Source organism: Jaculus jaculus, chromosome 4 (assembly GCF_020740685.1).
Source record: "Jaculus jaculus isolate mJacJac1 chromosome 4, mJacJac1.mat.Y.cur, whole genome shotgun sequence".
NCBI classification, from domain to species: Eukaryota; Metazoa; Chordata; class Mammalia; order Rodentia; family Dipodidae; genus Jaculus; species Jaculus jaculus.
The window spans coordinates 151,163,656-151,186,238 of NC_059105.1; the positions used below are offsets into that span (position 1 = coordinate 151,163,656).

A 22,583-nucleotide genomic window follows, 5' to 3' on the forward strand; every position below is an offset into this window, starting at 1 on the left:
GCGCGGAATGGAGACTAAGTGCTTGGGGGACTAAGAGATGCCGGCAAGCTGCTGCCACGGCGCGGGGCCAGCGCAGAGGCGGCCGAGTTGGGGGGGCGCCCACGACCCGAGAGCCACAGCCAACACCACTCAGACGAGGGTGAGGGGGCTCAGCACCCAACTGAGACCTCACTACGCCAAGTGAGTGCTTCCCTGGGACCACGCGCGACCCCCGCCTCGCCTTGTCCTCCAGGCTCCGCGCGCACCGGCGGGGAAAAGTTCTCGAGGGCCCCTCGCCCTCCCCCAGCTGCTGCGTCTCCCTCCTAGAGGCTCAGCAAGTGCCCACTTCAGTCCGAGAGGCGCTCGGGTCGCCTCAACTGAGGCTCCACCTGATCGTCCCGACCCGCCCCCCCCCCCCACCCTGCCGCCCGCCGAGGCGCCCTCCCCCGCCTCGCCATCCCCTCCCCCAAACCACAGCCCAAGCTCGCTCCTGCGCGCGCGCTCTCCCGGGTCCAAGCGAATAGTCCTCGCGCGAGCGGGACACGGTGGTGGATGCAATTCCCCTCGCCTCCAGCCGCCTGGAGCTCCCCGGCGCCTCAGGCAGCGTCCTCCTCTGCAGCAGCCGCGGCTCTGGCACCTGGGCAGCCTGGACCCTCGTGCCCTGCTTCCGGGGCCTCGCAAGTGGGGCGCCCAGGGACACCCCCTGCGGGCCGGGTGGAGGAAGAGGAGGAGGAAGAGGAGGAGGACGTGGACCGGGACGCAGACCCCAGTCCAAACACTGGGCTGAGCTGCTGTCACTTCTTTCTAAGGGAGTGGAAGAGAGAGACTGGGCGAGTCATGGGGGGCTGCGAAGTCCGGGAATTTCTTTTGCAATTTGGGCTGTTCTTGTCCCTGTTGACATCTTGGACAGGCGATTGCAGTCACGTCTCCAACAATCAAGGTAAGGGACAGGGTGGAGAGGCACTAAGGGGACTGGAGGAGGAGAGTGCTTTAGGGACCATAACACTTGTCCATCCTTGCAGATAACTTAATCACTAGGTCAGCTTCTTGGTCTCCCCTCTTAAAAAAAAAAAAAAAAATAGTCGAGAATGTTGTCTAACCAGAATGTGTGTGTCGTGGCTGCATCGCCTGACACCTATGGCCCCAATGCTGTGATCCCTTCTGTGTCAAAATTTCTTTAAATGGATGTGCGAGCCATCAGTAGCACGTGGGTGATGTCCCTTGCAGTTGCAGGATTGCTTGCTGCCCCGTGCGCAGGCTCCACTAGAGGTCAAGCTTCATGCCACAGGCTTAATGGACACTTCTGGCTCTTGGTGGTCTCCCGTAACAGAGCAACTTTTAGATTCTCCCACATGCCTGCTTGAGAGGCAGGCCACTGCTCCAATTATCAGCTCTTTGCCTCCAGTAACTCTAGGTCGCCCTCATCCAGCCTTAGTTTCAGGACTTCTACCTCACACTTGTTCACAATGATTCCCAGACCAGATGCTCCCAGATCTGAGCTGGGAATTATTTCTTGTGAGCAGGGAGTAGGTAAGTGTCAATTCTGACTTTGCAAGTTATAAATGTGTTGTTCATAAATAGTCACGTTGCTGTCACGCGTGTTGAAGGACTTTGTTTCGGTAGGTAGTGGACAAATGAAGGTGAATACTGTGTGGAAAAATAATGAGGACATGCACGTAAAATATTTGAGCATTTTCTTACCACAAACATGAAACATCTCTTTGGATTTCTGCTGTGAATATGCAAATATTTATAAAATAACATTTGCATATTCTAAATTCCATTACAATGAATATCATGAAAGTTTGCTAGCTTGTAGCTGGCTGGAAGCTCTCACTGGGGATGCGATGGTCACCAGTATGTCACCTGTTAGCAGAGACACTCTCAGGACTTTAATTATCAAACAGTTTTCGTCAATTATAGTTGGCACCTAACACGTGTGCTGAAGAGTCTATAAATAGTTTGCAGAAAATAAATATGGAGGTCAAGTGAAAGTGTCCACTTTTTGTGTGATGGGGGAAGGTTGAGAGAAAGCAAGTCAAAGAATACTGACTTACTGTTGGACACGACCATCTATTGACTATGACTATCACCATTCAGAACCAATATTCAGATGGTCTCATTTATAGATAGCACTGTGCTGATGCTTTTCTTGTCTTTTACCTGACAGAATGCAATCACAGATATGTACGATTTGACAAATATTCTTTATATCTATGACTTTGGAGAAATATCACATAGAAAGCGATAGTTATGCTCTATTCTTCAGTAATGGTATATAGCTTCCCATAACACCCCTCCTTTGTTTTAACTTGGTATACAGAAGCCATATGTAGATTACTTATGTGAAAATATAAAAGAGAATTTTGAAAGTAACATGACTTGGCATTTAAGTCTTAGAGAAAAACATAAAATTAGAAATCTAGATGTTTGTATTACACTTTATGTTATTTCCTGAGGATATGGAAGGTGTATATATTTTGAGAGTTAAGTTTATTAGAAGTTTTAAGTTTTACCAATAAGAATTTTTCTAAGTAGGTATTTGATTAACATAGACAGTGTCTATCTAAGTCAGCAACCATGCGAGGCCTTGCATTTACTAACTCAAAGCAAGTATATGAATATCTTCACGACTATAGAGAGCATATGAAAATGTGTAAGTTAATGAGTAGATGCAGATACTTTAAATCCAAAATCCTAGTGGTATTATTTGTTCCCTTCTTGGAGAAAATTTAATTTGCTACTACCTCTTAAAGAATCTGTCATTCTGTTTAATGATGTTTTTCCTAAAGTAAATATAAACACATATAATCTATTTTTCTATGAGTCAGCTCAATTTGATGGTTGTTGAATATTTCCCAGTCTCCCCACCAATTAAACAGAGTCACTAAAGACTGTCTACAAAAACCCTTAAGTTAAATTTGTATTAATACATTGAAAACCTAAGGGACACAAAAGATATTAAAAGTAGTATATAGAAGTTAGTTGGGTAAACTTTGGGTTATTCAACAAAAATAATTATGAAGTATAATCTAAACGTTTATTGGTTCTAAATGGTTATTTACTAACTGCATATTATAGCCTAAACTTATGATAATAACAAGCTTTATGGATTTAGGTATCTTCCCAGTGTTAAAACAATCCCACACATAGTTAGTGAAACATCAAGTTTCTACACATAATTCCTGTGAAAATATTAGAGAAAATTTCTTAAATTGGAGTTTGGCAAATACATAATAAAACAAAACACCAATATAAGTATATAGAAAACATGGACCATTACAGAATTACATGTGTAATAAGGAAAGATTCATGGAAAATAGATATTCAGTTTCTTATAAACTTAATAGTAAATGCCACTAATATGCCTTATTTTTTAAGATTATTTCCATGAACCTGATGAGTTTCATTAATGTTTTCTTTGAAACTTGTCATTTTTTAGACAGTAAATTTCTTTTTTGTAACTTCCCTTCTTAAGGACATTCACAAAGTAAAATTTCATTATATGTATAGTTTTATCAAATTATAGAAAATACTTAAAATACTTAATTGCTGCAAATGTATTTTCTTCATCTCTTCATGCCCTCCTCTCTCCCAGTCTTCCATAGTTTGGGGCAGTCATATAATGATAATGCCAAATGTTGAACAACCTCCCCCTTTTCACATGGAAATATAGGTAACCTTAATGCCGAATGGCTCCCCTCTTTTTTTTTTTTCTTTTAATTGCCTGTGAATCTGCACACTATGGAGAAGAAAAAAAAAAAAAAAGAAAATTTTAACTTAATTTTCCAAAGCACCTTGGATCAATCTGAAAGTGAAAGTTTCTTATACTACTTCATCTATGATTTACGCTTACATATCTTTCATATGCCATTAATTTTCATTTTATTTAAACCCACAATATTTAGTAGGTATTGTAATTATTATTTAAAACTCCAATTTACTTTGTAAAGGTATATTGTCTTTCATGTATGTACTAGTGAACATTAAACCCAGTCTTGCTTCATGTGTAAGTTAACCATGTGTGTCTGTTACAGGGGTGAGTGGCCACCAGGGGTCCATTTATTCAAAGATTACTCTGCTTCAGTAGCAGCATATCATATACCCTAAGTGAGCTGATATATCTGTCTCCTAGGGTGTGGCTCATACTTAGAAAAATAATCAATTATATATATACAGTAATTAACTAAGTCTATAGATGAATCAGTGAACTTATTTTATTATCATTGTAAGATTTATATGTATCCAGGCACTATGATGACAAGCAAGAAAACTAGTTTAGGATTATTTAATTTATTGATTTGAATAACTATAAAAATAAGCCTAGTTTTATGCAAATGCAAGAATGAATATATGAACAGAAAAATATTCTGTTTAAAAATGGTTTCCTAAAAGTACTTGATAATTGTTCATAAAGTGGAAAAGTTGCAGTAATATAAGAAAAAAATAAGGATGCTTGTGTGAACTTTACAGATTAAAAGTATTAAGATTTTTATTAAATTGTGGCATACTATTTTATCTGTCCTAACAGATACAAAGAGTTTTCAAGGATAAACTACTGATAGTTGCAGTAGTACTCAAAGTTATCACATCTCTTCTTGTCAGACATAAATGCAAGGCAGAATTTAATTTTATTGTGTAATTAAAACTTCAGATAAGTCAATGGGTAGGCAGGATTTCTATACAAAATATGAAGATGATGTGTCATTTTATGTAATGTTAGCTGTGCCCATCTAAATATTGTTAATTTGGGGGTTTAAAATAAGCTATAGCAGAAATCATCTTCTTATACATATAATATTTTTTTCGTTAAAGTTTTCTATAAACCACAAGTAACATTAAAAATATCATAAAACATAATATAGTACATACTGCTATATGGATTTTCTAAAAGAGACAAATATATTTTTAATATCACAATAGAAGGTAACAGATGAGTTGTAAGAATTTTGACACTTTTTATTTTGTTGCTTTACCAATCACTACAGTATGAACTGATACATATAAAAGGGTTCTTAGATGTTTTGCCTCTCTCTACTAACCCTTTCTCCAGTGCACAAACTCAATATCCACCTCTTATCCCTCCCACACACAATATTTTTCCTAACTGTGTATTACATTTGTTGAAGATAATAAAGTAAATCCTTTCTGAAACTGTCAATGTAACCCCAACAGTCATGGGTCAAAATTTCTTGGCAGTATAAACATGGTGGATAGCAATAAGCATGGTTAAATGATAAATGGAGCTCAATTTTCTAAGATGCATACCAATCATATACTCAAATGAATTCATACAGAAGGGTCAAATTAAATCAAGTCATTACATGATTTCTAAAATCCTCATTACTTTAAGAAAAAAATCATTATTTTACTGCTTTATTTTGACTTCTGTTTTTAGCACATGAAATTTAGATGATACAGAAGAGGATAATGTGGGAAACCATGACATGTGCCCCCAAGTAACTTGGTTATACAAATGAAATAATCAAGGTTGTAGATGTTATATAGAGGATGTAAGAAAATCTTGGAAGTGAAAAATAATAGGACAAACCTGCAACTTTCAAAGGGATAATTGGAAAGGCTAGTGTGGGGGTAACATTCAGGTCTCATTCTCATATCAGGGCAAGAATGAATTGTAGGAATTAGGAAGACATGCATTAAAGGTAGAAGGGATGGCTTATGGAGTTGACATGCATGATGAATTGAGTCCAGTGTGACTGGAACTTATTGAGCAAGGAAAATAATTGAAGAATTCGGAGTTTAAAAGACAGAAGTTAGGTTTGATGGAGTAGACAAAGAACCATGGTAAGAAGTTAGGCCTTTGTTTTATCAAAGTAAAAATGTGAAAACATTGAGAGCATTTGACCAAATGAATAAAGTGGAAAAACTTGCATCATAAGAACGCTATAGCATACCTAGTAATGAGTACGAGAGCAAGAGCAGAATAAGGAGGTCTGTGGTTGCTCACAAGAGTGACTAGATGCCCTGGACTGGGGCAGTGGTGGTGAAAGTGGACAGCAAATGGACCTGAGATCAATCTTGGCTTCACAGAGAAGTAAACCTATGATTTCAATAGTCTGGTATTGTTTTTCTTTTTGAGGAGCTCTATTAAGTATTACATTATCATCCATTAAATGACCTTGTAAACACATGTTGAAAATTAGTGGGGAAATAAGAATGGGGAGAAACTAAAATATATAGGATACGTGCATAATCTATGTTCAACTGTGTTTAATCCAGATTACTAATATTTAAGATATCAGCATAATAATTCATAATATCTATCAATCATATAAATATCATATAATATAGATATAATTTTATTATATGTAACATATATAATATTATTATATATATAACATACATACAGATATATACACACACATACATACTCATATACATACATACCTAGCTGTCAGATAATAAAGATGAATATTTGAACTTTTTAAATGTATCACTTGGGTCCATCTATTGTGACCAAAATGCTATTATATGAAAACAAAACTTCCATGTACCTCTACATATAAAATAGGTGTGTTTTCAGGTATTTCCCATTGATCTTTTCTCTCTACATTTTGTTTGAATGAAGACAAAGAAGTGAATCTTCATAAAGTTTACAAGAAGTTGAAATGTAATTTAAGGATGTATGAAATTTGGGGGGAAAGAAACAGAACAAAAAACTTGATTAAATTTCACAATATTGAAAACTACCAGGCTAGGAAGATAAATGATTGGGTAAAAAGTTTGCCTCACAGCATGAGAACATGTGATCAAATCTCTAACACCCACATAAAAGTCAGACATGATAGTATGACCCACAGACCCTAGTCCTAGTGAGGTTGTGACAGAAGAATCTCTGGGTTTTGCATAATAGGTATTCTAGACAAATTGGTTAGAGTCCAGTCAGAGACACTATATTAAAATATAAAATGGAGGGGAAGACCCTCAGTGAATACTCCTCTTGTGCTTAGATACATACACAAACCCACATGCACAAGCATCCACACGTGCACATTAACCAGCACACATATGAACACACATAAAAACATGTAGGCACAGCAAAAGCACACACAGAAGAAAAGAACAAAAACCCAATCATTAAAAAAAAATACTTCCTTCACTAATTACCCATTACTTTGGGTTGCCATTCCAAAATGTTATATGAAAATATTATTAAAATGTATGATAATAAAAGGCTTCCAAACTGTGGTTTAAAAAAACAAAATAAAGTTAATCATAAAAATTCCTAACTTAAGCAGCATTTGTATATATTTAGTACATATTTAGAAAAGTATACTTTGAAGAAACTACATTTAACCACTTATGAATATTTTTAAATATATTAAAGCATATTAAATCTTACAGAATGTTCTGCAAAAATTATGGCTTCCTTTCCATAGACAATGTAGCTTTTTATAGGATACACAAACTATGTTTTCAATTATAAATGTTCCAGAACTAAGTAAAAACTGCATTTCTTTAAGCAAATTTCTTGAAGCTCTGCTAGACGCTGTTTTTTTTTCAAGCATGTTTCATGAACCTTGCTTAGATAGAAAGATTTAAGGATGACTTTCCCTCTCAGCATATATGGCCAAGTAAGGGCTTCCATTCTGTTTCTGTATCTGGCAGGTAAGTTTTATTATCTCAAAATTCAAACCCATAACTTGGGAGGGACTATACCGAGTAATACGCGGATACTGGCTCTTGGTCACATGGCATAACAAAAAGTCATTTGTCAGTATGTATTTGAACGTGGTATCTATTACTCTTTACAGATTCAGTAAACACTTGTTAGCTGTTAGACATCCTGTAAGCTACTGATGCCACAGTGATGTTTGACATACACAAATTTTTCTTCACAATCACCTTGCACACTGTTGTTGATCTTTTTTTCTTTAGTTAATTGTTACTGAATTTTAAATGATTTTGATATTTTTTTCTGAGGTAGGGTCTCACTCTAGCCCGACCTGACCAGGAATTCAGTATGTAGTCTAAGACTGGCCTCAACTCACAGTGATCCTCCTACCTTTGCTTCCCAAGGGCTGCTATTAAAGGGATGAACCTTCACACCTGGCTATTTGGTATTGTTTTAATAAGATGAATTTCACAGGAAAGAAAATTGTGCATAAGGTAATGCAATACACCACTTTGTGTAATTTATCTACAATTGGCTTCCCAAGAATATACTATTCTGTTTAATCATATGAAAAGAAATTATAAACATTCATTTTACAAGTTTGCATAAAAATAAATATTTCATAGAACCGATGGATTTCCATGTTCTTATGTATAAAGGAAGCCATTTAAAAAATATATTAATTGGCCTATTCTATTTTTTTTATTTAGAAAGGATTTAGTTTTGTTTTCTTTTGTAATTTCATTCAATAATTGGACATTTAAGAGTCCTACTTCTTGAACATCAGTGATATGAAGTAATATTTCCTTAGAAAGATCAGTAATAAGGAAATAAATTTACTTCATATGTTCTTTTATGTTTAGAATGTTAGAAAATATTTAGATATGACACGATGACCATTGCATTTGAATACGCATAATGTTAAATATTTCAATTGACTAGTAGAGTAATTATTTGTTCTCTCAGGGACTAAACCATACTAAGATACTCTCATGTTATGATGTGTGAGCACTTCACAGGGATGGACAGTACATAGATTATGATACTTAGAATAAAGAAAAACACTTATTTTAACCTGCAGTAATCCCATGCTTAAAATAAAATATAGTATAGAAATTTATCTAACAATAACTGTAATTAAAACTAAGTGTATTTTGCAGTAAATAAACAAAAAATATTTTATAAGTTAAAAAGCGAACTGGTCTTTCGTTAATTTGTGTATCAAGTAAGCATCATCAGAAAATAATTGGTATAATGATATTAGATTGGGGTTGAATTTATCTTAGTAGGACTAAATTTTATTTTTAATGTGACATATATTTTCTTTTGTTTTTTCTTTGTACTAGAATATTACTAGATATCATTTAAATTGAGTGAATAATAAGATAATTTTACTAAAAAGTTTTTTAAAGATTAAGTGCCTCTAGTAATTAGTATCTGAACTTGAGTTTTAAATATAAATATGGTAAATCTCCTAAATATCAATGAAAAAATAAAGCATAAAAAAGAAACCTGGTACTAATTTATTTAGTTACTTCTTTTATTTATTTGTGAGATGGCCTTTTTCTATAACCCACACTGGCCTGGTTCTTGCTATGTAGCTTAGTTTGACCTTAAACTCTTCACATTCCTCCTGTCTTGGCTTCCCCAAGGCTGGAGTTATAGGTGCAATCCACCAGATCGACCTCAGAGCACTATTAAATAAATGATTCAGTTGGTGAAGAATTCTCACTGGTGATAGGTGTTTTACAAAATAATTGATCTAAGCCCCTCAATTTCCACCTGTATGATGTAGAATTGTTCCTGGATGACTAACAATTTTAGCCAAGAATTATTTTTTTTCAATAGTGACAATTCCTTTTACTTTCTAATATATTTGTCAGCAAAGTATATAAAATAATGCCTGTATTGTAAAAGCAAGTAAAGATAATTAGCAGTTTACATTGTGTCGTAGCAAAAACAAAACAAAACAAAACAAAAAAACTGAGCAAAGTTGTTCCATCGGACAGTCATAATAGAAGGCTGGAGAGATTGCTCAGCAGAGAAGTCATTTGCCTTTAAAGCTCAATGATTCAGGCTCGATTCTCTTGTACCCATGTAAGGCCAGATACACAAAGTGGCACATGTACCTAGAGTTCAGTTGCAATGGCTGGAAGCCACTGTGGGCTCTTTCGTTGTTTGTCTCTCTTCTCTCTATCTCTGGCTGCTCATAAAATAAAAATACTGTTAAAAAAATCACAAAATATTTTCATCCACATCTTCAATAACATCACGTCCACTTCTTGCATGTGTATAATGAAATGCCTCAACAAAAAGCAAAGGCTGTAAGGCCCAGGAAGAGTTAGGATCCCAACATTTAGTCAATGAAGTTCACTGTCACTTTGACTACAAAAATAAGTGAAAATCAACACATTCCAATTTTATTCTTATTTTTAGAGCTATGTTAGGGCTAAGAAGTACTTAGAGGACAGTAGCTTATTGCCTTACAGGGTTGAATTGTAATAACTTCACTTTATAGATTAGAGAAAATGTGATTCACACCATTATTTAAGTAACAGTTTGCAAGTTTGTTTAATAAAGAAGTACACATGTAAGAACCTTTTAAAATGTCGACTTGTTTATGAGAAGGGAACTATTTAAGGATTCAGTGTGTATTTTCACAATTTTTAAGAACTTTATTAAATAAAAATGGGGAGTTAAAATTAATAGTTCTTATTAGTATTCTAAAGTTTTAATCGGCTTATTAAAGCTAAGTGAAGTATAGTTTTTTCTTTTTTTCTAAAAGTGTTCCCAAGCTTTGAAATTAAGTTGGTTTTTTAACATGTTTTAATAAGGTTCTCAAATATTTCTTCTTTGCAATATGCTAGAAATTCATTTAATTTTTTTTATTTTTATACCTAGACATAAGCTCTTTTGTCCTTAATCTGTATGATTTAGTCTTATATTTTTCTCTAGGATTCTTAGGTACATTCAACAAAAAGCACATTCTAAATTTAAATCATTTTTATTGATGCTATATTTATTCACTGTACTCAGCATAGAAACTAAATTGGTCACTCAGTACAGTTTTTGAGATGTGGACTTAGCAAATGAGCCTATTTACAGGGAAGTGAATAATTAAAACCTAAGTTTATAGATTAAAATATCTGTTGCGTACATTGAGCGGTGGCTAGGAAGATGAAAATTACTGCTCTCAAAGATCTGTGAGCTGAATTAATACATGGAGGCAATGAATATATCATGTTTGCCTTGTCAATTTATTGGAAACAACATTGTGTGACTTTTGGGAATGTAATAAAATCCATCTGCACTTTAAGTATAATATTACAAAACCAAAGACATCAATACACTAGCAATATTGCAGAGGTAAAATTTAGTGAAACAAAATACATTTTACAATAAAGAAACTCTAATCCCATGTGGAAAGTGACTGTGGCTCTCATGTTAATCAGAATATATAATAAATGTTGGAAATAATAAAAGGATTAAAATAAAACACTTATGTAGATCTCTATTTAAGTCATGTTGACTTATCTGTTCTTTATTTAAAGAGCAAAACTTATTCTACACTTAAAGAATAAGGAAGTTACCTTGTAAATGGATAATGGTTCACATTTCTTACAGAGCCTGTTAACCTGCATTTGCTTAGCTTTTTGTAAAAGAAAATTTTATCTTACCTTTAACAATCATTGTCTTAATGATGGGATAAAGGCCTTTAGCAAAAAAAAAAAAAAAATACGCACAATCCAAATAGCAACTGATTATGACTATGACAGGCATGGGTTACTGATTATTTTATCTTTGCATGAGTATAACATTATCTTATGTGGGTATATTAGATTACATGCAATTTAAAATCTTTCTTCCAGCAAGGAATAGTACCTTACACCTGTAATCCAAGATTCAAGAAACTGAGACAGGAGAATTACTGTTAACACCACAGTGAGACTTTACCTCACAATTATCAAACAACTAATGAAATAAATGTTTCTCTACATTCTTACTATCACCTGTCATACTTTATGGTGTTTTATTTTAATTTAGTCATCCATAACTTTACTAACATTTGTTTTCAACTGGTGTTTCAAATCTTTGGGCTTGTTGATGCTTTTAGTATTTGTAGAAACTAAATTTGTTAGGTTCTGTAGTATATGTCTGAGAAATGTGCCTGTACAGCCACATAGAAGGAGAAATTGCTGCCAGAACTTGGTATTTTTAAACAGAAAATCAATAGCAGATTATCCATGATTAGCTGCTGACATTTAGATTTGTACATTTATAATGTCAAAAACACTGAAATCTATCTATCTAGTTTCTAAATTACAATAGTAATCCTCCTTTTAAAGCCAAAATTTTATAAAGTTTCCCATTAAAAGGACATAGTTATTTGAAATAATTAATTACAACAATTATATTATTTAATATCATTAGAAGAATTTAGATAAGTAATTGAAAATTTAGATAAGGTTAATAGAAGACAAGTGACTTTGTTTTTTTTCTAGTTTTGTCCTTATACTCAAACAACAGAATTGAAGATCTTTTTAACATTTTGATACTTTAATTTTGAATGTTTATGATTTGTATACCTCACTACATATACAATTACAATGTTTCTTGTGATAGGAAGTCTATTTTCCAAATGCACACCCCAACATACCTGTAACTATTTCTCTTGATGTGGTACCGGAATCTAAAAGACCTAAATAATACTGGAAAAAAATTTACCCTCAATATATTGCCATAAATTTATTTACTGTCAAGTCCAAATTTATCCCGTTTAGTGAAGGTGCTCTTAACTGCTGATTTAAAATAAAAATGGGCTCTAATCCAACAAAAAATATAGACTACTTTATACAAATTTTGTATTTTTAATTTATCTCCATTAGCTATTCTTAAGTTTTAATGAGTATTTTCTTAAGTGCTTTGTGTACTTGTACACATAAATATATGATGTTAAATCTAAGTATTTTTCACTGGTTGCCTTTTAGTTAATTATTGTTTAATATCAGGATTGATTTTAATCTTCCAGCTTTTCTATCGAACATACTTTGCCTACTGAAATTTCCTTCTGAAGAATGGTGCACACATTGATCAATAGGTAACCAGGAAATAAATTATCTATTTACTAATCACTGTAAACATGGTTGTACACTAATGACAAAGTCTCTAGCAGGAGATCAATTACAGCATTACAGCTAATGGCACTTATTCCTAACTGAAGTTTCTTATGTTCTGATTTAAATCTGAATCAACTCCAATTTACTTATCTGCTGTCCAAACAAGAAAAGAATGGCCTGGAGAGAAGGAGAGAAAGAGAAAGGGAGATGTGGAGGGAGGAAGGGACAGAGAGTGAGACAGAGAGAAAGAGGTTAAGTCTAGCAGCAACATTTGTCTGATGGAATGAGGCTGGGCAAACACTTGTCCGTCAGGCTTTGCTGCAGATATATGCGGACCCCCAATGCCCTCCTCAAATGCACAGTGTTCTTATTAGCCCGGCACTCAGAAATCTTTCCTGGAGCAGGAAAAACTCCTACAGAATTGAACCAGAGTTGAGAATTTGAGTAGCGACTTGAGGTGAATCGGAATTTAAAAGCAAGTTCCTTTTCTCAGACTCCATCCCTCAACATTTAATGCACTGCAAGGCTTCACAGTTGTCTAGAATGATCTGACGTGGGTCTTTTCTCAGTTAAGTCTGTGGCTTTTACTTGTTTCTGGTACTAGGAATTGAACTCTGGGCCTTTTTTGTGCAAGCTTATGCCACTGAGCTACACCACAGACCAATTTTATGACATTTTTAGTGTACTGTAGAGGTTCTCTTCTATCATTAATTGCTTCTTTTTCCTAGATTTGTTATGGCTTCAGGTTAATATGCCTCAGAATATATCCTGAGGGCATACATCCTTTTAAAGTGGCAAAGTATTATAGTAAGCAATTGAGCAGAATGTTGAAAAATGTACATACATCTAGCACTATTACTTCCACGTTTATGAATTTAAATCCAAAACAAATGGCAGGGAAAAGAGACACCATTCCCAGGCAATTGACCTGAAATTGTGGGATGAAGGGCATCTTTTCTTCATAAATTCAAAAAAGGAAGAGGTGTGTTCGTTTTCTTCTAATCCTGTTCTTTGCAACTATTGAGTTTTAAATTTTTGGTGTTCAACAATCTGTTTGTTTGTTTCCTCCAATCATACCTACAACCATGTATGGCAGGAGAAGTGAGTCATTTTTAGTATCAAGAAGACTTAGAAATAATGGCTATCCCAGGCCTTATTTGTTTTGCAACATTTTTTATTTAAAGATTTGAATTTTTACTTGTCATCACTTATGAGTATGTACAAATGGAGTAGAAACAAAGCACACTCTTTCATAATGAGATACCAACTTTTGTCACATTATAATAATAGCTTACAACCTGTAGTCACATAACCTTTCAGTCAGTGTTTTGCATTCATCTAGGACTGTCTGTGGAGATACATATTCTCATCTCCCACACTCTGTCTCACTGCCTGAGAAACTGAGTAGTTTGCTTTAATAAAGTTCTTTTGTCACAGGAGTACAGTGGTTCACAAATCTTAAGTGCTTCATTTTATCGCTATCATGAAAAGAAATATAAGTTTAAGAGTGCATGTTTTTATCTTTTCTAATATATTTAAGGGTATATTACATTAAGTTTTCCAAATATAAACTGCCTCCTGTAAAATCAGTTCTACTTTAAGTTAAAAATAAATGGATAGCATCAAGTCTTTGTGCTTCCAGAGAATATTTTTCTGAAAATCACCAGCATGTTTTACAGTCACCTCCGTCATCTCTGGGAAAATAAAGAGAAAGACCAAATGCTTTGCACTTGTGTGATTCAGTAGAACTTTGCCATTGGATTTTGTTTTATTCTACCTAAGATTAGCAAGAACCATGAATTCTTGTACTTATTTTACTAATGGGGTTCATATGGACATTAATCTCCTTGGCAAAACTTACAAGCAAATTAGGAGCCACAAAAGAAAAGGAAAATCACTTTTATGTATGCTGATCTAAGCATTTCTAATTGAGAAAGAATGCAATGCAAGTACTAGAAATCTAAAATGGAATATATTAAGTATTATTACTCTATTGCTGTCTTTAAAATATTTTAAGGCATTGATTCAATACCCATATAACAAGATGTTTCATATGGATACATTATGTGTTGGTACCCTCTTTTCCCTTGCCCCTGCCCCCACTCCATTGGGAAAGCTGTATTGCAGCTGGGAAATGCAGGTATTCCCCATAGGGTTGGAGTTTATGCATTGTGGGAGCAGTGGTCAGTTATATTTTGGGGCTAGGAAATGTCTCTGGGCATGATGTCTCAACCTGTGGCTCTTACAATCTTTCTGCCTCCTCTTCTGAAATATTCCCTGAGCCATGGTGGGTGAGTTTTAAGTCTACTTCAGTGAGGAGCTTTTAGGAGCCTCTGGATCTCTACTTTGGTAGGTGTTGAGCATCTTCAGATTCTTCCCCCTGCACCCTGGTGCTGATTATCAGGAACAGCATGGAAGCAGCACTGTTGCTCATCTCCCCATTCCTCTGTGGATTCAGCTGTGGCTTAGATGAAGTGCAAGGGGTGGTTTATCTCCTCTGGTCTTGCTACCTTCTGAAAAAGAACAGATTCATCAATGAAGAGTAAAGTCAGAACAATTTTTTTTTTGTTTGTTTTTTTCGAGGTAGGCTCTCACTCTAGTCCAGGCTGACCTGAAACTCACTATGTAGTCTCAGGGTGGCCTTGAACTCACGGGGACCCACCTACCACTACCTCCTGAGTGCTGGGATTAAACGTGTGGTCCACCACGTCTGGCTTAAATCAGAACAATTTAAATGGGATAAGCATTATTAATGTGGGGTGAAATTGGTGTATGTAACTTCTTTTAGCCAAAGACTAAGACAGCTTGACATTGGAGAAGATCATCATTGGCTCCATAGGATTCCTATGTGGAGCTTTTAGCCAACCAGAAAGCAATTTGTTATCCACTGAGGCTGTATGCCACTATTGTACTGGTATTTACATCATCTCAGGGTGTTTGCTTCTGAGTAGCTTAGACCTCTGGTTGCTAAGATAGTTGATGGCCATTTTCTCCCAGTAGTTCATGTAGAACTTTCAAGCACTAGTCAGGCTGTCTAGGGACTAGCTTGAATTCCAGCCAGGTCTGTCCATACTCTGTGTCAGCAGCATATGGTGTCTTCAGCAATATGGTCTTAGCTTTTGCCTCAGGTGGGTAATCAAGTGCTTTTGACAGAAAGCTGTCTTGATTTGGGGACCTCGTAGGTTTCTATGATCAACAGCTCAATATGGGTAGCAACCAATCTATTGTACTGGGAGTTACAAGTCAGAGACAGAAAAAATAAAATCTTTGAAGCTTAGGCTTCATCCCACCCTCACCAGAACCCTACTTTCCAGGTGCTCCCCCCTTACTTCTTTTGAAGGTTATATCTTTTAGGCTGTCTCCAAGGATAAATGTTTCTATGGTATCAGTTCAATTTGAATTAATTATGTATTTGTTTTCCTCCTTCCCTTCCCCTCTCCCCAAACCCTTCCATAAAGATGGTATATGATTTAGGTGTGGATTGTTTAAGAAGTGTACATGCCACTTCTAACCATTTTGACTATTGGCAGGCATCGGGAATTATTGCTAGCTAACATATGCATAAAAGGAATTTACTCCTAAGACACTGAATAATCCATGGAATCAAAGAGAAATCTCGAGAACATGTTAGAAAGAGTGGAAATAAGGATAGACCCTATGATCAAGGTATCAGCAACTCAGTATCAGTTCCCTTTGGCTAGATTGGTCTCAACCATTTCCTTTCTGTCCCTGAAACAATATTTCTTTAAAGTACAGTGTCTAGTGAAATATCCCAGCCGAATGAATAACTAATAGATGGTCAAGACCAAATATATCTAACCATTTCTTATCTAATATAATCACCCAAATAACAACTTTTTTTTTTTTAGAAATTTCAAATTCCCTTTACTGCCCATTTAATTAAGCAAAATGCCTTTCTCTGTTTCAATCTGTAGAAGTTCCTCATTTAACCTAGGAAAGTAAGGCATCATTCTGTTCCTCCCTTTAACATAAGGCATGTCAGTGATGTAAGTGGTAAAAAGTAATAGAAGCCATTAAGTCCATTTCCCAGAAGGATAACACAAGTCTTTGTCCCCAAGTATATTTCGGTTGTTCTTTGCCATAACTGTTTTTTTAAAAACCCTCTTATTCTGTCTATATGTATAATCATGTATCTCACATATGTTTTATGTCCTAAATATATGATTATATAATCATAAGATATGGGAAAAGGTAAGAAACTCAGACTGCTAATATCTTGTTTAAAAGAACTTTGATCTTTATAAAATGACATATACTATGTTAAAAAATTCAGTGCAATCAAAGTATTGGTATCATTTTATAGGTTGTTGCCATTTTCCTGGCTAACATGAGATATTGGGGAGAAAATACTGTGCCCAATATTGATCTACTTTCCACACAGGATTATGCTTTTATAATTGACTCCTAAACTACAGAACAAAATCAATACACTTCTAAGCCTTATATTTTTAAAAAATATCCTGTGAGTGACATTTTAAGGAATTTGGATTTTAAGATTGCCAATATTTCATCTAAAAATATGTAAAGAGAAGACGACTTCCTATGGGCTACTTTCCCAGAAATAGCTGCCCACATGAAGTATTATATACTTTTACTTATTTATTTTTTAGTGCATATACTTTCTTGGTCATCATCTTAAGTACTTTGACTATATAATCCTTACAACAACCTTTATCATATTCATGTTGTCTATGAGGAAATCTAGACAATAATAAATAGTTCATCTCAATTTTAAATATTAAAGTCATGTGTTATGAGGTGAATTGTGCATTTCAATCATATAGTGAAGTCCTAAAGATATCTCAGAATATGACCTAATTTATAATAGGGTCATTGCATATGGAAATACATGTAGGTTATACTGAATTAAGGCAACCCCAATCCAATATTACTGGCTTATTTATAACAAATGGAATTTTTGTCAAAGATTATATGTATGTATGTATGTATGTATGTGTGTATGTGTGTGTATATATATATATATATATATATATATATATATATATATATATATATATACATACACACACACACACACACCCAGACTATGTTATGTGACAATGAAAGAACATACATTTAATTATGCATTTACAAGAAATAGAATGGCATATACTGGTGCCCAATCTCTTGAAGGTAAGAAAGAGGCATGAAACACGTTCCCCGCTCAGAAACTTTGGAAGGAAATAAGTCTCTCAGCACTTCCATCTCAGACCTCTAGATTTATTAGACAATATGTTGTGTTATTCTAAATTAGTCATCGAGTGATACATTATTAGTAACCACAGAGAACTAAGGCAGAGATGGAGTATTTGAATGTGGGTATGGTTGTTCCAGAGCTGGCATCCTTTATTGATATATTACACTGCTTGTCTAAATGTAATGGAAAATCTTTTTCTCCTAAGGTATGAGAGAGATCTATTGTAAGAGTGTTAATCCAGACTAAGTGCAGTAATCATATTTTATTTTTTTCCTTGCACTAAAAGTGACTATGCACAAGGGTCCTGCATGAAAATGAGGCCTAAAATTCAAGTTTAAAATCCTTGAGATACTTAAGGCTTCCTTGATATTAAAATATTTTTCTAACATATAGTAACATATTGCAGTAATGGCATCCCAGGATAACCTTGAAGCTTGAAAATCAGGTTTCATTTTCACTATACACATAGCATGCAGATTCATACAAATGCATGCACACACACATATATTTATGTATGTTTGTATGTATGTGTATGTATATATATACATATATATGTATATATATGTATGTATATATATATATATATATATATATATATACACACATACATACACATACATACATACATGTATGGAGAGAGAGAGAGAGGGAGGGAGGGAGAAAGTTTGCATTCTGTGACTCATCACAGGACATCACGTGTGTTTTAGCTCAAAATAATTTAGATGTTGGATTTCCAAAGGAGGGATGTTCAATTTATTTTACTCTCTATTAAGATTCATGAAATGACTTATAAAAACAGAAAGAGAGTGGTAGCTAAAGATAATTGGGGAAATTACTGAAATTTTATCTACAAATTATTAATTTGTATAAATTCATTTGAACAGATTTTTTTTGCCAGCTAAATTTTATTTTATTTATTTTTTTTAAATTTAATTTATTAGTTTTCTTTTCAGCAAATACAGGCAGTTTGGTACCATTGTTCAGGCTCACCCCCTCCCAATGGACCCTCCTTGTTGATGTAAATGGGTCATGCATTGTGGAGTTAGCCCACAGTTATTGGTACGATAAATGTCTCTGCATATCATGACCCAACATGTGACTCTGACTGAACAGACTTAAATATAAGAAAACTAGTATCTTCATTAATAAACCTGTCTTAGAAGAAAAGGAATCCTGCGGTGGTTCTCTGCCCTTGGTTAGATAATGCCCACTTATTTACACATACCACATACATAGATGCCACACATTTTCTATAAACTTCACATTCAAGAATAAGAGCATTTGAAAGGGAAAATGTGGAAGACAAACATTGGTTTAATTCAGAGTCCATAACAGGGATTGTGTTGGGTCTTTCTGTGGCCTACTCTAGTGAAAGCAGGTGGATGTGCAATGAAGGGAAATAATTGTATAACTCAAATTTCTTTTATTCAGAAATAAATAGAAAGAAATTCAACATGAGATAGGATGGATAAATAAGGTAGAAATTATGTGACCTGCATGTTGACACCTCTGTTATGGAAAAATCAGTTTTCTGAAGTGCTACATTTTAAAAGTAGGGAACTGGTATGTAGGGATAGTTATTGATGAAATACTAATGAATAGCTGGAATGCTAATTATTACTGACCATTGGCCACTGAAAATGCACTCCAGATGCATATACCACCTTGTGCATCTGGCTTTACATGGGTCCTGGGGAATCAAACATGGGTCCTTAGGCTTTGCAGACAAGTGCCTTAACTGCTGAGCCATCTCTCCAGTCCCTGATTACTGCTTTGATTTTGCTCAAGTAAATGAATAGTTTATTTATGTGAATTTTTCCTCATTGATTTGACAATTTGATATACAAAATAGGAGCTCACTTTTATTTTTTATTTAATTATATATTTTTTTTCATATAGTCTTACTCTACAGCCTGTGCAGAACTGGAACTTACAATCCCACAGTCTGGACCATCTGAGTTTTTGAATTACAGATCTGTGCAACCACACTAATGTCTAAAACAGGAATTTAAACTTATGTAGAAAGCTAGGTATTTGTGACATAAAATTAAATGAAATGACAACAGATGATATTAATTTACTTTTACAGCATGATATAGCTAATATTCATAAATGTATGTACTACAGTCTCTACAAACACCTGAGTTCCTCCATACCACTTATATGAATAGTATACTCATAATAGTTAATACAAGAAATGAATTTTTATTAAAACCAGGGTAATAAATTTATTTTGCCAGTAAGAGATATGTGGTACTGGATAAATCGTTATTAATTTTGGTCGCAATATCCTAATAGATATTAATAGGTATGATGGTACATTTCTTGTCACGTTGTTTCCAAATAAAGATGCATGATGAAGTTGAGAAGGAAGACTTATTAAATTGTTACAAAAATTTCATATTACTTAGAGAAAACAAGGGCCAATGATTATTTTTAAAATAGTTTATTTATTTAGTTACTTACATGAGAAAGTGAAAAAAAAAAAAGGCAAATAAAGAGAGGGAATGGGCATGCCAGGGCCTCCAGCCTCTGTAAATGAACTCCAAATGCATGTGCCACCTTGTGTGTCTGGCTTATGTGAGTACTAGTAAATCAAACCTGAGTTTAGGCTTTGCAGGCAGAGGCCTTAGAAAACATTAAGCCATCTCTCCAGCCTTCAATGATTACTTTTACAGAGCATGCATATGTGTGTGTTTGTGTGTGTGTGTGTGTGTGTGTGTGTGTGTGTGTGTGTGTACATGTCATGTGCTGTATGATGAAGGTTAATTATATAAGAAAGAACTGAAAAATAATGCCTTTTTTGTAAAACTGTCTCACTATGAGTTATGCTACATTCACCAGGTAGCTTTCATCTCTGTGAATTTATCCATGAACAAAAGAGTTATGTGTTTTCCTCTCTCATCCCCTCAAGTCACAAAATTGTTTTTCTCAGTCATGGCCATGATGTGTGAATAACTGTTCAAAAAATAATTTATGTCATTAATATTCAAATAAAGTTTGCTAATTCATCCAAATCATGGGAAAACATATGATAAAGCTCTAAAGAATTAATACCTTTGTCTTAGTCAGGTACAAAAGGGCTAATTAAGTTGTCTGAATGACACATTTGTGTGTATGTGTGTGTGTGTATCACCTTGGGCAAATATTTTAAGTTTTGTGCCACATTTTTTACCTTGGTAAAGTACTGAAAATCCTTGAAGGCTGTATTTTATGAGGTTATAGTAGCAATGGAATGTTTTTTGTCAAAATGTTTTGAAAATTTTGAAGTACTTCATGATTTTGTTATTTCATTTGGTCTCAGCAGTGTGGCTACATTTTCACACATTGTCGATCAAGCCATTTAATCATTCATTCCACGTTTACTGAACAAACATTAACTGAATTCTAGAAGCTATGATTCATGTTAGCATTAAACAGTGAGCCATCCACCCTCCCTCTTAATTCAGAAAGGAGAAAGAGAACAGAAGAGGAAGGGCATGTATATAACAGGGAGATCATGCCTTTTCACACACCAATATATTGGGCTTGGTTAGCAAAAGTAAACAAGGGACTGTGGAGATCACTTAGCCAGTAAAGGGCTTACCTTGTACATCTGGGGAGCTGAATTTAATCCCCAGTACCCATGTAAAAATCCAAGCATTGTGCTGTGAGGCTATAATTCCATTACTAGGAAGGCAAAGACAGGACAGTCCCCATGTCTCTCTGGCCAGCCACTATACCATAACTTGTGATCTCTAAGCCAGTGAAAGGCCCTGTCTGAAAAAGAGTGTATGGTCTTCTGGAATATAACACCAGAGATTATCCTGTGCATGTGCACATACATATAGATTAATAAAAAAGCATAAATAGAGCACAACATTAAGAAAGGGATATGTCCTCTGTTTAGTTAAACTCAGATAAGAAAAGAACATAATTAGAAGGCCCTGGATAAAGACATTGAAACTGGACAATGAAATAGACCAAAAGGGATTAATTTCTATGATGACCAGGAGGTAAATTGGGTTATCATATAGACTATATTATAGCAGATATAGGTATTCCCTGCCTACTGACTTGTGTCTTAAGAGGAGGACAAGAAAAGAAAACTTCCCTAACTCAAAGCCTCATTTCATGAATTAAAAGTGGAGAACTATATAAACAAATGATTAGAATTCATATGGCAAGTAATTATCGGTGACACCATATACCTATAATCCTAGCATGCAGAAGGTATAGGCTGGAGGAGCAGTCATCCTCCACTATGGAGGGAGATCAGGCTCCCTGAAAACCTGGCTCAAAGGGAAAGGAAGCAGGAAGAGGACATGCAAAGTAACAGAAATTAGCATAGCATGTTCATAGAAGAGCAAATAATTTTATACAGCTGTTATCTGCAGGGGCATGGAGTTTTGGAGTTGGAACAACAGGAAAAAAAAAGAGGCAATTATGAGCTGTTTTTCAGAATATGTTTCAATAATATTGTACTTTGTGGCATATTGTACTATGACAAAATATGTTTGAAACTTTAAAGAATAGCACATTTTTGGTATAACGTGACATTGTCAGATAAACACATTTTGATTATTATATTATTAAAACATAGTAAATACTTTAAGATTAAATCAAGATGTAAGGCAGTCTCTATTTTTTTCCT

General features: G+C 34.8%; 1 protein-coding gene across 2 annotated transcripts in view; it reads left to right on the forward strand.

Annotated features, from left to right (window-relative positions):
- The first annotated feature begins 488 nt into the window (after positions 1–488).
- Epha6 (EPH receptor A6) overlaps positions 489–22,583 on the forward strand; it is a 1,036,261-nt gene continuing 1,014,166 nt past the window's right edge. The window contains exon 1 of one of the 2 annotated variants that reach the window (XM_004663307.2): positions 489–919. In XM_004663307.2, coding sequence (XP_004663364.1) covers positions 532–919 — 388 coding nt within the window. In that variant the 5' untranslated portion in view covers positions 489–531. The remainder of the gene's footprint in view (positions 920–22,583) is intronic. The other variant, XM_004663308.3, reaches the window with a different exon arrangement.